This window comes from Tripterygium wilfordii, chromosome 9 (assembly GCF_013401445.1).
Source record: "Tripterygium wilfordii isolate XIE 37 chromosome 9, ASM1340144v1, whole genome shotgun sequence".
Taxonomy (NCBI): domain Eukaryota; kingdom Viridiplantae; phylum Streptophyta; class Magnoliopsida; order Celastrales; family Celastraceae; genus Tripterygium; species Tripterygium wilfordii.
In genome coordinates, this window is record NC_052240.1 from 3,153,266 (window position 1) to 3,168,990 (window position 15,725).

Below are 15,725 nucleotides of genomic sequence, written 5' to 3' on the forward strand. Positions count from 1 at the left end.
AATATTCATTTCTGCAATCATTTTTTATGATTTAACATTAACATTTCTCTAAAATTTTATATCACGTAAATAATTATAATATTTATTTTATTCAATATTTATTTATTTTTGTGTCAAGAAGATGTAATATTTTATATATTTTATTTTTCAAATTCTTTCATTTGTGATATTATATTATATACTTTTATATGCTTTATCCCTATTTAATATGTAATTTGTTGAAATCATGAAATTGAAAAAACATATGAACAAAAAATGAAGTAACTAGTGTGCTAAGAATGATGTAAAATATATAGAAAGAAAGAAAATCAAAGTATAAAAGAGTTAAAACTTTAATTGCTATGGGACCCACACCAATAAAAAATTCTAAAATAAACTTACCGTTTGCTACAGTCTTAGAGCAACTCCATCAGCTCTTGTAAACTTCTCCTCTCCTCTATTTTAGAGAATGAAACCCAAAAAAATAAAAAAAAATCCCCACATCAGCTCTGGTATTCTAGCGTTAGAATTTAGAGTTGCTACAGTGGTCGGCCAGATGTAGCGGTCCACTGTAGCTCTTGTATACATTTTTTAATAATAAAATATCACTTTTCAATTTCTTTAATCATTTCTTATTTATCTTTTTCTCGCTCATTTCCTCTCTCCCTTTGACTCTCGTTTTCTTCTCTGCTTCTTCGAACCTGCTATTCATCCTCCATTGGGCCTGGTATTGAACATGCCGAGGCGACCGAAGAAGGGATTGAAGGGCATGAATAGTTTCCCGTTGTCTGCTATGGCCGAAGGCCGTGAACCTTTGCTCGTTGTGAGTTATATGGTCGAAAGCCATGAATCTTTGATTGAAGAGCATGGTCTTTTAACTTGATATTGATATTCATCTTTATCTTCTCGTAATCTTATCTTTAACTTAATGGATTATTAATGAAATTGATGATTTTTTAATATATGATGGATGATTAGTTCATTAATTCTTTAATTCAGTCAAATAAATTTCTTATTTGGGTATTGATTGATTAATTTTTATCTATATTTTTTAATTAAAAAATAATATTGTCAAAAATATCTTTATTCTTGTATAATATAATCGGTAAAAATTAACATAAAAGATATTGAAAGTGATTGAAAATATGAATAGGGATAAATATGAAAAATGTCTCATGTACTTTGTCTTTTGGTTCAAAAAAGCCCCTCAATTTTGTTTTGGATCAAAAAAACCCTCGTGTTTACAAAGAAGATAAACGTTAGTCCTTCTGTCAAGAATTCGTTAAAAAATGCAGATTTGGCATGAAATATCTGACATGGCATTTATTTGAAGAAAATTGAAAATTAAGTGTAAAAGGGTACATGGCTATCAATAAAAAAACAATAATCAAATAAAAAACAATGATCAATCTTCATCTCCTCCTTCTTCCAATCCTCCCTCTGGTGGACTTGTAACGGTGCAAATCAAAAGAAATTTACCCATTTGCTTCTTCTTCCCTTGAAATTCACATGAAAAAAATCACCTCAAGGTCAGCGATTTGAGAGATCTTTTAACAACAGCAAATCTGGATTTTTTTGATAAGCAACAATGCAATTGCATCAGGAAGAAGAGGAGAAAGAGAAGCCAACAATGGGGGCTCGTTTAGAAGCAAATATGGATTTGAGACACTGGACAGATGGGAAAGAGTAAGAGAGCTATTCTAGCCAAAGAAAAGGCCATGGGAAACGAGAAGTTAGGAACTAGTTCTAGTAGTTCGGCCACCTGAGGAAAAGGAAAGCTACTCAATAGGTCTAGGTGTGATCTCTTGGGTTTTTGATTTTATTTGATTTTGGGGTTTGGTTCCTCATGGGGTTTCTCCGGAGATGGAGTATTGTCGCCGGAGATGGAGATGGGGATGGAGTGTTGTCGCCGATCGCTGGAGATGATTCTCCTTCTTTTTATTTTTTAATTAAACTTAAATGACAGGTGTCACCATTTCATTGGTCAATTCCACATGTATGCCACGTCTGAAATAAAGAAATAAATAAAAATTACACTTATCTGCTATATCAGCTGATTTTAATAGAAGGGCTAACATTTGTCATTCTTGTAAGTAAGAGGGCTTTTTTGATCCAAAACAAAGTTGAAGGGTTTTTTTGAACCAAAGAGCAAAGTACAAGGTCCATTTTCATATTTATCCCATATGAATATTTTAAGTTATAGAGGATGGTTTAAATGAGTTGATGTGAAGTGCTGTTGAATTGTACTTCTCTGAAACTATAAAAGGACACATTTTACTGTATTTTAGAGAATCTTTTAAGAAGAACTGGTGTGGTTGTTCTTACCATGGATGTCCAGCTGCACTATAGCAAACAATATATTTGCAATGTGTTTTACCGATTATGATGTAGGCTTCAATTACATAAAAAGACAAAATTTGAACTCCAAATTTGGAGTGCAGTTTTGATACTCAGTTGCTGCTGTGGATAGCCTAAAATACTGTCACTTTGAGAATTCATATTCTCCTTTCCCTTTTCTTTTTGGTGCTAGGATTGGTCGCTATAATATACGATCAACCATTGTCAACTTTGAGTTTTGCTAGCCAACTTTTGAACTCCCTTATTTGTGACATAGAATGTTAGATTGGGATCGGAAACTGATTTACAAAGTGCATTTGATAGTTTCCTATTGGCTCGTGCTACCATCTGTAAAGCGCAAACGAGATGGACTAAAATCTCAAGTATACTGAAGTGGTTCTCAATAACTAGTTAAATGTTCTTCTGTTGGGTTGAGGTTAAAAGGCCTCTGTCTTCAATTTTTGATTCTTTGTCGCGGGGATGCTGGGGTTTATGTATGGGTTTAACTATTTCTATGGATTTGTGTGTAAAGATAACATTTTGTATATTGACAACTTAAATTAAGGGTATTTTAAGGTTAACAATATTAATTTGGTGTAAACTTAGATAAAAATGGTGTAAACTTATATGGAAAAAATTGTTGGTGTAAAAATAACAAATGTTCGTGTGCAAATAAAATCACTCTAATCAATATCAATTATGAATTAAAATCTTAAAAAAAAAAAGGGATATTTTGAGTCAAGGTAGCAAGACCCTTTTGGGCTGGGCTTAATGATGATGGTAACCCATTAGTAATTGGGCTAAATTTGGGCTCAAAGAAATTATGAAAGATCTTACTTCTTATTATCTAACTATCTATCATCATCCATGCGGAGCCCATGAAATGGAGAGATGGGCTGCAACGGTCAGGATCAATGGGCCTGAAAAAACTAAACGCGGAAAATAATTGCAGCTTTCATTGGATTGATGGGAGTGGAAGGAACTGGTTTTCTGCCTTGCGAAACGCGAAGACCAGACACTGACCCTAATCCTTTTCCCACAAAGCTCAAAATTTTCACCGATAGCGATTTGCGAATACTTCATCTCCACTCCAACTATCAACTTCACATTTACAGGTAATATTAATATTAATATTAATATTGATTTTGATTTTTGTTTCGACTGTAAATAAGTTGCGTATGTGTTTAATTTCAACACCCTTTCACCTCCCTTGCAAATTTTCTTCACCTGGCGGAAAACTCATTAAATTTCTCACTTGTGGCGGAGGACGGTAGCTGAGATTGCAGAAGAATTGGTCGGATACACACAAAATCCCTAGAAACTTGTAAAATTAAAGTATATCAACTATGCAAAGGACGGACCAAACTTGAATGGTAGAACAAACAGCCAAAAAAAACACCTTGAATACAACATAAGCATGTTCACTTGAATACCGACTACTCGGCTAGTTACTGATGTCAGAAATTAGGAATACTTTTTTTATCCAGTCTTGCAATGAAAAGTTACGGATGCTTTGGTGTATGCTGTTAAATTGTTTATGCATAATGGCATATGCATTGCTGATGATCGGGTTTCCCAGTTGAAATTTGAAAATGTCCTGATATGACCTGTTGTTAGTCTGAGCCATGCTAGTAATTTCAGGATTTGCAGATGGATCGTAAACTCGCTAAGGAGCTTTACTCTGAAGCTTTGGATGTCTCAAAAGTAAAATTGAATCCTTTGTCAAATTCCAACGGTAAGCAAAGTGGTTGATCTAATATGTTTGGTAACTTGATATGTTATTCCTGTAGTGTTGTTTTTTTTTTTTTTTTTTTTTTTTGTGTGTGTGTGTATCTAATTAGGGTGCACTTGAGATTTCTCTTGAAAGCATCACCTTCTGAAATTGGCTCATTTTCCCTTCACATTAGTTGGATACCTGAAAATTCTTCATGCCAGACCCTGCAATTGGGATTTCCAGCGGCAAGTCTTCTGATTTGTAGTTCTGTTTTAGGTTTCAATGATTGTGATTGTGTGGATGAAGATGGATCTTTTTCATTTTGGGGTGGTTCTGACGAGGATTTGGATAAAGCTTCTGATTTGGATAGAGAGTGGCAAAGGAGGCATGACCAATTTCATACGGTAATTTAAATATCTAAAGTGTGTTTTCACCTTAAATTTTCTTTCTTCTGCTGAGGAATGATGGTTTACAAGCCTTTGTTATTGTGATTTTTGGTGTTCAGATTGGTTACCGTGATGGCGTTCTAGCAGGGAAAGAAGCCTCTTCACAAGAAGGATTTAATATCGGTTTTAAGGAATCTGTGCCCATTGGTTACAACTGGGGTCTTGTTCGAGGGGCCACAAGGTATTAAAATAACTTCTCATGGAAAGAATGATTATTTATGAGATTACTTTTTGTGGTATCTACGTTTAAACTTCACATTCGTTGACCTTGCTGCCACAAAGATTTTATTTTCTTTTTTCTGATTTTTTGAAAGTATTGATAATATTTAGAATTGGTATCTTTATCCAAATAAAGTGTGTGGGCTTGCCTTCCGGATAAATTGAAAGAGAGGCTGTTTGAAACCCTGGAGATGAGAAACAAGTTCCTGGATTTGAACAAATCTGTCCGTTCTCTTTCGACAGCAGATGCTCTTAAGCTGCTTCATGATGATATTAAGAAGAAAAAAGAAATTCAACAGAGTGAAGGAGCTGTGGCCAGCTCCACTTCTGGTTTACCAGAGCAAACTTCAAACTGCAGCCATTTGGAAAATTATGTTGCAAAGTTTCAGTCACTTCTTCTTGAATCTCCAGAGCTGAAAGTATGATTATTAACAGACTGATGCTTGGTGTGCAAACATGAGTGCGTGACTAGATAAGGGTTGTCGTGGAAAATGACTATGTACTGAAGATTGACTGCTCACTCTTTGCTGCCCTTATCCGTAGGACTTTTCTGTAACAAATAACAGTTATTCAGTTTGGGTCCATTATTTTTCTGCTGGTAATTCATTTATAAGTACTCTTTGAAAATATTTATTGAGATCCCTACCATTTTCAGCTTCTTTTAAAGGCGTGTTATCAGGGTTGGAGCTTACGATATAGGTAAGCAAAGAAATGTACGTTTTTGTAACTTTACCACACATTTTGGTAATTAATTTATCTAAATATGGTTGTGGGAAAACTTACATCTGAGTGTTATGTTGTTTGATTATATATATTCAGGGTGCGCGGGAAACTTATGCGAGATGAATGGGCTAACTAAAAGTTGATTTTTGTCTGAAATTAACTTGTCTTCAGATATTCATAGTTCTTGATGTGGATGTCGATCACTCACTTGTTGCTGTTTTTCTATGTAGTTTAACTGTCAATTCATTTTCTGGTTATCTCATTACCTGTGCATTAATTTTACGAAAGGAGATTGGTAGTCACTTCGGTTATCAAATATCCCTTCTCCAGTTATCTCTGCAGAATGTATAGCCTGCTGATGATTACTCATTAGATAAGGAGATTAAAAATAGTGATTGGTCAGATAATTATTATTACAACATTGTATAAGAAAGACATTATATGTCTCTAACATTTGGAGGTAGGGTGCCTCCTAAACAACAAAGGATAGACCATTTTCATTTCAGTAAAGAACATGACACATGCAGCACCATTGTTACAAATACTGTGCCGAGTCTCTTCATTTGCACTTCACTTACACAGTCTAGGTCTTGAGTTGAAATATGATAGAGCTATTACACATGCTGCTTTGTCAGGGAACAAGTTAGTTGCCTATAAATCCAGTAGTTTGTTCCCCTAAGGATGGGCCTTGAGACAATGATAACGAATAATTCACTGGTTCTCATTATAACTTCAACATATCATAACTGCTGTCTCTTGATGATAACCTGTAAAATAAAAGTAATTAATTAATGAACTCATTTACTGTCAGCTGGGTGTAATTTAAACTTAACGTTGAGTTATAAGCAATAAACTAATAATTTATAAAGAAAGAAGATGTAATGACTTCAGAAAATACTGAGATCTGTAGTTACCTCAATAAAACACCTTCAACTACATGCTTGAATGCTTCTTGTATGAGCAAAACCTGCTGGTGCACGCCTCATTGGAGTTTCCCATTTGGCTACTGGTTTGACTGTTTCAAAAGCTTCAACAAGTAGTGCCACCTTCTTTTTCCTGGCTGGAGCTAGCTTGGTGACAGCTTGTTGAAGTGCATAATCAAGCAGATAGTCTTCAGCATTTCTCCTGTCATCCATCATTTGATGTCTAAGATCAACCTTCTCTCCTTCTGGCTCAGGAACCTCAGGCAAGAAATTTGGTTCTCTGGGATTGAACTTCTTCTGTTCCTCTGTGTCCTCAATATGTCCCTTGCATCTAATTGTCCATTTCTCACTGCTGCAGGTATTGGGCTGGTTCTGGCTGTGATTGCTTCTTATGTACCTGAATGTGCTCCCTGATTTTGCACTAGTTATAGAATTGGCCGTGATTTGTATTTCTGCCATGGTTAAATTTGTACTTTCTTCCACCAGTTTGTCAACTCTTCCAATGCTGTTTTCAGCTAAAGATGCTTTCATTCCTGATTTACTCTGTTCGTTATATTGCACAGAACTTGAGTTTTTGGTCTGTGCTTCACCTTGATCTTCCTCCAAGGGGACAGTGATGTCAGGATCAGAGATCTTGTGCTGACCATCTGACTTAGTTTCAAGACTTGCATCAACTGTATCCTGAATTAAGATACACACCTCAGCAATGTCATCAAGCCGCCTACTTTCGACCAGCTCTTGGTTTTGGTTCTTCTCTTTTTCCAGCTTGTCTTGGTCAGCCTCAAGTGAACCGTGGGATGAAATTTCAGTGTCAACAAGTGATTTTGAGCCAGCAGTTTGTTCCTTGTCTTCTATCCGAGGGACTTCCTGCTGTGAATTGGGCATGCTGTTTTTGACATTTGGATCTATTTTATTGCAATTCTCTGAAGAATTGAAGGTTTGGTTCTGAAGGCATGTGATGCCATCATTATCTTGGGAAGTTTCATTTTCATGATGCTCGTATGAACCTTCAGTTGTCACTTTAGTAATACAGCTGCTATCAAGAATCTCATCTTCAGTTCCAGGAATTCCATTTTCCAGAACCTCTGCTGTTTCAATTATTGGTTCCATAATTGGCTCTTCTATAGAGTTGACCATAGTGTCAATCAGATCTGTTTCAACTTCTTCTTCTTCCTCCTCCATGATAGTTGTTCCCTCGCATGCTTCTTCAGTGGGAGAAACTTCTTGGACCATTCCATTACACCCCCCATCGAATTCGAGATTCTCCCAATTTTGGAGTACTCCGTCTGATTCATAATCACTGTAATCAGATTGCATGTCAAAGGATGTACTTTGTTCTTCGAAAAGATCTTGAGGTATTTCTTCAGCCTGCATGTCCTCACTGGAGTTACCGACAGTGTGACCTGATCTCATTACAGGATCTTCATGGAAGTCATGGTGCTTAACTTCTGATCCAGTCTGAACATTTGCAGCAGCTTCATCGTATATTTGGACTGCATGGTTAGCTTCAGTAACAAGCTCTAAAATGGAGTATTGCCCCTCCTCCCACTCCATTTCGGTAATCCCAGAATTGGATTCATCCTCCTCATTGGCTGCATCACATTCTTGTATGAAGTCATTCTCATTGCAAATTCCTGTTGTTGCTCCGGAGAATTTGTTGGTCGTGTTGTCGACATTCGTTTCTTCAGGAAAATACTTAACGGTATCCATCCCTAATGGTACAATATCACCGTACTTTTCCTGATTCATGTCAAAGTCAATCTCAGAGTATGGTGATCCATCAGAAAGTCTCTTTGCAGCTTCTTTGTCGCAGTCCTCTTCAACTGCTCTACTATCATCACATCCCACTAACGAAAAAATTTGGTCGTGGAGTTCTCCGGCAAAGTCTGCTGTTCCCTCTCTGTTCTCCGGTGAGCATGTTTTAGTCGTTTCTTTCTCGTCTTCCTTATTTTTGACATAGACTTCAATAAAGAAGTCTGTTCCGACTTCTTGTATCACAGGAGAGATTGCTGGACCTGGACCACTCAAATCCACTGCATCATGTCCTGTCTTGACATCAAGTATCATATGTTCATCGTCATGTGGCTTAGCTCTGCGTGGTGACAGAACTTTCAAATTCATGTTCTTTTGGATCTTCAAAGAACGCCTCCGTGCCTTCAAGAAGCACTTTAATGGCAGCAAAGGAGATTTGTGATGACCATTAAGAGAACAATAAGTGTACGGGCAAACCTTCATGGCCGAAATTCCTTCAGCCTCAGTTCCCCCAGGGTTTAGCATCAGATGAGCAGGGAACTTTGAGTCCTTCAGAGTTGAAGAACAGGTAGATCTTTGTACGTCAATATCTGTAGAAGGAGCAACTCTGCAACTCTTTTTCACTGTCGCTCTGATTGGCTTAAAACTAGGAGTCTTTCTTAATGTTCTCACCCGCTTCAAACTAGATGACCTTGCTAAAGTTCTTACTGGTTTACCACCAGAATCTGAGCTAACTCTCGAACCATTCGAGCTCCTTCTGCACATGTTCTTAGTATGTGAAGCAGCCGGAGAAGTTTTTGAACTCACCTGTGAACGCTCCTTTCTTGCCGTTGAACTGCTAGTGGACTTCATATAATTCGGCGATCCATCAGTTGTCATGCTAACAGGCTGCTTCTGTGGGGTTGCTGGTGTTCCTGGAGCATTGAGAGGAGGTGGCTTTCCAGGCTGAGATATGGTTTTCCTCATAGGTGGTGATTGTAGACTCTCAGCATCTGTAACCTTGATTGATCTCGACTTCTTCATTTTCTTCTTCATATCAGGTCCTCTACTCTTGCCATCTCGGTGCCGACTAGAATTTGGTTCAAGGTTTCCCAACCACTTAGTCTCGGATATAACATGATCAGCTGCTTGGATTCCAAGCTTGTTGGGAGCCTTTCTTTGAACCATTTTCAAAGGAAAACAAAAACCATGGATCACAGGTGAGGATAAGTTAAGGTTTTTGGTTCCCTTGCAAATGGGTTTTCAAGTTGTGAAAGAAAAGTAGGCTTCTTGTGGTATGAAAGATGGAAGGGGAATGAATTCTTGAAGGGCAGAGAATTGAGATGCTTCTTGGTTAGGTTTGTTGGGGTTTTCAGTGGGTGGGTTTTCTTTTTGTTTGATTTAAGGTGATGATTTGGCAGATCAAATTTGAATAAGGCTGAGAGAGGAGTTTGATGCTGACCAGCAATACTGCAATAGCAGGTTACTTTGGGACCCTTCTCTTTGTGCATTTTCTGAATTGTATTATTGCATTTGTGACATGGGGGAATAGAATACTCTGCATCTCTCTCTCTCTCTCTCTCACTCTCTTGTTTCTTTTAGGTTAAGAATGCATCCTATTCTTGATTAAGATTTTCCAACTCCTTGTATTCTGAAAAGACAAAAAAACACCCCCCATGGTTTCCTGGATAAGTATGGGTGTGATATTATTTCATGATGGACATCTCAAGTCAGATATAGTTACTAGTTAGTAGTTGTTGGATGATGATTGGGGATGGCCATAGTTGGCTTTCAGATTTGTGGTAATGATCCATTTATAGTTTGATTGACACAATGCAGCAGTATTACTATTAGTATGCATCCTGTTGGGGATTGATTGAAGACTGTGAAGGGGTGAGAGGGTAAAATTGTAAATTCACATCGAAGAGGGGGGTAAAAAAGAGAATTTTTTGCTAATAAAATATCAATTATAATTTAGAACTGTTGACTGGGTGCCCACCAAATATTGGATTGGGGGCGGTAGAACTTTTATAAAAGACAATCCATTAGCCGACTAGTCGGCGGAGATGAGCTGCCCAGTGGGGGCCCACGACGCAGACGGCTCCTCCTCATCAAGCCCACGCAACGCATGTAATAATACAGTTTATTAAAGAGTCTAAATTAATTAAGAAAATTGTTAATTTTGTAAGAGAGAACTGGGCCGCTCATATAAAAATGTGGAAGGAAAATCCTTGAATGAATTTCTTAAGTATATTGAATAAATAATTTACAGTGAAAATTAAATTTCTCCTCATTTTATTTATTTCATAACCGAATTTCTTTATCAAAGGAATTCTAGGTCAAATCAGGTACAAACAATTGACTTTCCTGAAATTGAAGATTTCCCATGTCAACTATAGCGGTTTGAAATTTAAATTCTGATACTGCCCTACTCAAATGAGAGGCCGAGTTTTAAAAGGAAAGAAAAAAAGAAAACCTAATTTTCAACAGAGTATTTGAGACCCAGATGAGGAATTCCATAGTGTGAATGAATCAACATTTCAATTTGGGTTCTCGATCACAAACTTTTCCAAGTGCTTTCGGTCATCTTTTTAGACTCCTAATATGTCCTAAACCACAACTTTAAATCTTTATTTGTTCCATCTTTTCTTTCAAAGGCCATGGAAGAAACTATAGATATAATTTCTCACGTGGTTATTGAACACAGTTGGCTTGCCATTCACAAACATGTTAAAAAAAAATGTCAAATCCAAACTAAAAAAAAACTTTAAAATCCAAGATTCAAGGTGAAAGACACCCACTTTAGGCAAGAATCACAAAATGTGTTGCATATTTTCTGGGGTCAGGAGCCTTATGGAGGGAACCACAAGTGGACCAACAACACATGCACTGCAAAAACAAAAACCCCCCATGTTTCCACCCATCATCAAATTCTCTCCTGCAAAACAAAACAAAACATCCCATGATGTCTTGTTTCCTGTGCCCAATGTTCAACTATTATATCATCCTCTCTTGTGTTCATCCATCCATCCCTACATTGCTTACAAATTCCAACTATACAAAGCTTGGCTCAACTTGATCATAATATATAACTCAAACAAAACCCAAAGATGGGATATTATCAGCAAAATAAAAGTGAAAAATTACTATGTTTTCATCCAACTACTATATTTTTTGTGGTTGACAGGTTTAGGTTGAGCTTTGGGACCCCAAGTTGTTACTTTTAGATTTACTTGTTCTTAGTGTCGTAAAAAAGTGATTGATCCTTTGTAATACTTTCAGCCTAATTATTGGCTAATGAAGCAAATAAACAAGATGATTTCCTCCTGATTGCAGCATCAAAGCACCTTTATTAAAATATATATTAAAAAAAAGAGAGGCTAAAGAGAAGGTGGGATCAGTGGGCTCATAAAGAACTACATGTTCATTGCATCTTTTTAGGTATAACAAACACACATATTTAAGGGACCATGATTAGACATTTTTAAGGGAAATGATCTTTTTTTTGTTCACTAAAACCATATGCAAACATTATATCCTGCCTTTCCCACCAAACAAGAGTTTCTCATAATTATCGGTTGATTTTAAAAGCATCTTCTTAGCTAATCTAGCTCCTACATATCTTCATTTATTTGCAACTTATACTTTATGATTAGAAAGGAGCTATTTGTCAAATTCTTAACGAGGATTCAGTTGATTGATCAGCCAAAAGAAGCTATTACTTTTATAGTTTGCTGCTTGCACAAGAAGAGTGAGATAAAAAAATAACTGACTTGAATATTTTCCAATTGATGTACAAATATAGTTTCATAACTCACTGCCAAGTTCAGATATTCTAGTTCATACTTACTCTATTTACGACAATGAAAAGTACTATAAGTATTGGTGAAACAAGAAAAGATATGTATAGGAGGGCCTGACTGAGTGTACCTTCTTCAACATCAGCTGCTCCTATGGGGAAGTTGTTTTTATCTTCAATAAATGCCTCAAAATAGTTCTGGTAGCCGGTGTTCCCCAGCGATAGATTTGAGCCTCTAACCTTCATCATTTTCATGGCCTACCAGAATGCAAAAAGGTTTCAAGGACCAGAATGCAACTTCAAGCACATTGAATATTACGTAGAGTATCAGTATTAAGTATATCTAAGGTTCCTGATAGTTTTTTATTATGGATTCTTGTGTGGCTAACCCAAACTGTCAAGAATAAAACCTTTAGACGATGATAATGGCATTCAGGACAAAAAGAATCTCCGGCACCCTTTAGGAGTTACCTGGAAGCTGAACATAAATTGCCTTGCTTTCTTGCTTACTTCAGCATTTGGGTGTGACCGAAGCTTCTCATACATAATACGAGCCTCATTTGACCTGCTAATCAGTGAAATCCATTCAGCAAAGAAAATAAATCCAGGAATGTAGTCAGTTCCAGCAGGTATCTAAGAGTCACCAAACTGTACATACACAAGAATCATCTAGAGAAAGAAGAATGATGAAGCAGTACAACTTCATTCAGTTCAGGGACAACTCGGAGGTGTTACCTAATTATAGCACATACTCAAAAAATAATGTATCATACAACAATTATGCTATATAGCTTAGGAGAACTTACATACTCAATTCAGATTGGGATCTGCTACATTCTCAGTAAGTATAATTACTTGAAAAGGAGGTTTTTTTCTATTTGTCAATGGGTGAAACCCCATATACATGGAGGAGATGAAACGTCTAATCATGAGATTTTATTTTTCAGCAAAACTGAGAAAAATCTACAGAAAGAAAATATACCTGTTGAGTGAATCTTGACAAATAGACCAGTGCAAAGCAGCTAATCCATGAAGTTTACTCTGCAACAACAATATTAAGAAAGCCCCATTCATTTGCAAGCAGATGTGAAGACCATTGTTCAATTTACAGAAGTAACATCTCGCAATCAACGGGAGACTGCACAAGACCATCATTCATTACAAATAAAATGGCATTTGCAATTAATATAAGAAGGCAGAAAACAAGTTTCAGTATATATAAAATTGGCAGAACTCATCAACTCCTTCTTAAAAAACAACTTTGGACTGTAAAACCAAAGATTTGGTCACCAGAATTAATTGCTCAACTGCCAACGGAGATAGAGAGATAGAGAAGTATATGTCCATATAGTTCAATATCAAATAAAAACCAGTTAGAGATATTAAGCACAGGATGTTGCATTGGTTGCTCAAAACGTAGGTCGACATCTTTAGTGAAATTACCTGAAATGGCAACTTATCCATAACCTTCTTGTACCAGATCATTGCATCCCTAAGATTTCCAGTATCCATCAAGGAATCACCCTCCTTCAGTGCCTACAAAACACCAAAAAAAAAAAAAAAAACCTTAAGAATTTGGCAAAGATAATTTATATAGTTCTCAACCATTGGTAAGCAATAAAATGAGCATAGAAAGTACAAAAAAATGTGAAAATAAGTGAGGAAAGAGGTCATAGGCAACGCAAAGAACTTGCAGCATTATTTGCCACTCAAAAAGTTATTCAGCTAACAGAAAACGTAGTAAAATTTCAGATAAAGATAGTAGCTTCTTAATATTCTAATATCAATAGTTTAACTGGTTATGATTATGAAAAGTTCCGCAATCTTATCATTGATAACTTTTCCTAACAACTTAAGAAATAGAGGCATTTCTTAATGAAGATTACCTCTTCACACTCGGACTTTAGCTTTGCATCAATAGTTAAGCCAGCTTTCTTTTTGTAAGCAGCAACTAGTTGTCTTGTGTGCTCATCTTTAGCAGCCCTATCTTCTGCTGTTTCAAGAACATCTCCAGGGCGAATAGTTTTTCCACCGCCAAACTAAACACCAAGAAGACGAAACCTATGTCAGAAATAGACTATTAGCAATCATCTCATGAGATAAATCAATTAAAGAAAAAAAAAGGAGGAGTTAATAACTAACTTATTTAGAATTTGAAAGTTAATTCACAGATGTCTTTTGGATAACGAGTGATTTGAGAAAAGGGATGAAAGGATCCAGTACAGTGAATAATATCCCAATATTTAGAGTGACTTCATACCGTTTTCGAAATGTTGCTAGGTCTAGGAAACACCCCCCATGTGGAAACTTTGGGCTTGTAAAGATCAAAATTTTCATCTTGGGCTGGCTCAGGCTTCATCCTTGTGGCATTCTCAAACCCGCTGTTGTCACCTACTATCATCTCAACTTCAAGCAAATCTCCATCTGGAAAAGGGTCTAAAAGGGGAACCAATCCAGCTGGTAGTCCCCTGCCCTGCTTCTTATCCGCAAAGTTAAGCCCCATGAAATCAATGCTTGATAACGTCAGTTTGTCCTCCTTACCAACCCTTTTCTCCAAAGTCCCATTTCGCAAATTGCTCCCATTCTCTCCCTTCAACCCTAAATACCAATTTATTCATAAACTCCATCACTTTTGCATTCCAAAACATATAAGAAATTCAGAATCCTTTCACTTACAAAATCCACCTAATAACATATCTCCCGCTGAAACTCAATTTAAGATTAGTCAATAACCAAGGGGATAATTTATGATTCAGCTTATTCCACAATAACCATTACAAAACACAAAACATACTTTCGTACTGATAACTTATGGTTTACTTCCATAGTTTCCTTGTGTTTCACTTGTCCATGTGGCAATCAAACAACAATCTCAATTCAATCAAATATAAACAAACCCTTCTGTCAATTCTAAAACTCCAAATTTCTTGACAAAATACCTGAATTTGTTCCACCATCAACTCCTTTGTTCTGCTTGTACTTGTTGGCCTTCTCCATTGCGAATTTCACCGTATCAGAATCCACAACAGGGTTTTGCTCAGTTTGCAAATTGGGCTTCAACTGCGCAGACTTCTTGTATTCCTTGGCTTTCTCAAAAGCAAGCTTTATGGGATCTACAGGAGCTCGGGTCGCTTCCGGCGACGGCTTTGGCGAGTTTGGTGAAACGGGCTGCGAAGATTCAGCGGCATCGGATGGGTTTAGAGCGAGGGAAACGCTGAAGGGCTTTTGTGTATGGGTTTTGGTTAGGTTTGTGGAGTGGAAAAGAATAGGCTTTTGGGAGAGCGAAGAAAGCCACGAATTTTGAAGCTGAAGCGACGCCATAAACGTATGGATTTCTGTAGATTTGTTTTCAGGTCAAGGTGTTTAGTGCAATGTCCAAATATTTTTAAGAGTAATTTGAAAATATATAATATATAATTTATAGCATAATAATTTAATAATATTTTATTTTATTTTATTTTATTTGATAATAGTTTTTTTTTTTTGAAAAGTATTTGATAATAGTTTTATATTTTATTTTTTTTGAAAAATGTCAAAGAGCTATTGTATTAGGTTATCCAATAAGCCATCATAAGGGTGACATACAACCTAAGGACTAAGAAGCACAAATAAAGTAATAAAACACAAATACTAAATTAGAAATCGCCAGACATTGCTGGATGACACTGGATTACACCAGACACCACCGAACCACTGTCCAACGAGTCAAATCTACCAGTCAAAGTTGGGTAATAAAAACTAAACAGAAACAAACACACAAATTATAATTTGGATCTATTGTACGGATTCTGGCTTTCCGTACAACAAGAGAGGCCAAAACTCCAATAGATCTAAAAACTCATCACTAAAATTCC

At 36.6% G+C, this 15,725-nt stretch overlaps 3 protein-coding genes across 4 annotated transcripts; 1 reads left to right on the top strand and 2 right to left on the bottom strand.

Annotated features, from left to right (window-relative positions):
• The first annotated feature begins 3,331 nt into the window (after positions 1 to 3,331).
• On the top strand, positions 3,332 to 5,473 carry LOC120006225. Its single transcript, XM_038856181.1, has 5 exons — positions 3,332 to 3,431; positions 3,958 to 4,051; positions 4,307 to 4,434; positions 4,536 to 4,657; positions 4,832 to 5,473. Exons 2-5 carry the CDS (start codon positions 3,967 to 3,969, stop codon positions 5,118 to 5,120), a joined length of 624 nt encoding a protein of 207 aa, XP_038712109.1. The 5' UTR covers positions 3,332 to 3,431; positions 3,958 to 3,966; the 3' UTR covers positions 5,121 to 5,473.
• Positions 5,474 to 5,800: 327 nt separating this feature from the next.
• LOC120006217 (calmodulin binding protein PICBP-like) lies at positions 5,801 to 9,670 on the bottom strand. The gene is made up of 2 exons (XM_038856172.1): positions 6,333 to 9,670; positions 5,801 to 6,185 (listed from the first exon to the last, which is right to left on the bottom strand). Exon 1 carries the CDS (start codon positions 9,258 to 9,260, stop codon positions 6,348 to 6,350), a length of 2,913 nt encoding a protein of 970 aa, XP_038712100.1. The 5' UTR covers positions 9,261 to 9,670; the 3' UTR covers positions 5,801 to 6,185; positions 6,333 to 6,347.
• Positions 9,671 to 11,770: 2,100 nt separating this feature from the next.
• On the bottom strand, positions 11,771 to 15,221 carry LOC120006221. 2 transcript variants are annotated; one of them, XM_038856177.1, is made up of 7 exons: positions 14,811 to 15,221; positions 14,132 to 14,469; positions 13,758 to 13,910; positions 13,315 to 13,407; positions 12,854 to 12,912; positions 12,343 to 12,436; positions 11,771 to 12,129 (listed from the first exon to the last, which is right to left on the bottom strand). In XM_038856177.1, the coding sequence occupies exons 1-7, from the start codon at positions 15,190 to 15,192 to the stop codon at positions 11,908 to 11,910; spliced, it is 1,341 nt and encodes a 446-aa protein (XP_038712105.1). In that variant the 5' UTR covers positions 15,193 to 15,221; the 3' UTR covers positions 11,771 to 11,907. The 2 variants fall into 2 exon arrangements, with proteins under 2 accessions (XP_038712105.1, XP_038712104.1); XM_038856176.1 differs by having other exon boundaries at positions 12,343 to 12,439.
• Positions 15,222 to 15,725: the final 504 nt, after the last annotated feature.

What these genes read in the sequence shown, in the direction of transcription:
- LOC120006225 (XM_038856181.1), top strand. Translation starts at nt 3,967, where the DNA reads ATGGATCGTAAACTCGCTAAGGAGCTTTACTCTGAAGCTTTGGATGTC. An exon ending in TCCTTTGTCAAATTCCAACG is followed by an intron (nt 4,052 to 4,306) that starts GTAAGCAAAGTG and finishes GTTCTGTTTTAG; the next exon opens with GTTTCAATGATTGTGATTGT. An exon ending in CTTGTTCGAGGGGCCACAAG is followed by an intron (nt 4,658 to 4,831) that starts GTATTAAAATAA and finishes ATCCAAATAAAG; the next exon opens with TGTGTGGGCTTGCCTTCCGG.
- LOC120006217 (XM_038856172.1), bottom strand. Translation starts at nt 9,260, where the DNA reads ATGGTTCAAAGAAAGGCTCCCAACAAGCTTGGAATCCAAGCAGCTGAT.
- LOC120006221 (XM_038856176.1), bottom strand. Translation starts at nt 15,192, where the DNA reads ATGGCGTCGCTTCAGCTTCAAAATTCGTGGCTTTCTTCGCTCTCCCAA. An exon ending in TGATGGTGGAACAAATTCAG is followed by an intron (nt 14,470 to 14,810) that starts GTATTTTGTCAA and finishes ATTGGTATTTAG; the next exon opens with GGTTGAAGGGAGAGAATGGG. An exon ending in TAAAGTCCGAGTGTGAAGAG is followed by an intron (nt 13,408 to 13,757) that starts GTAATCTTCATT and finishes GGTGTTTTGTAG; the next exon opens with GCACTGAAGGAGGGTGATTC.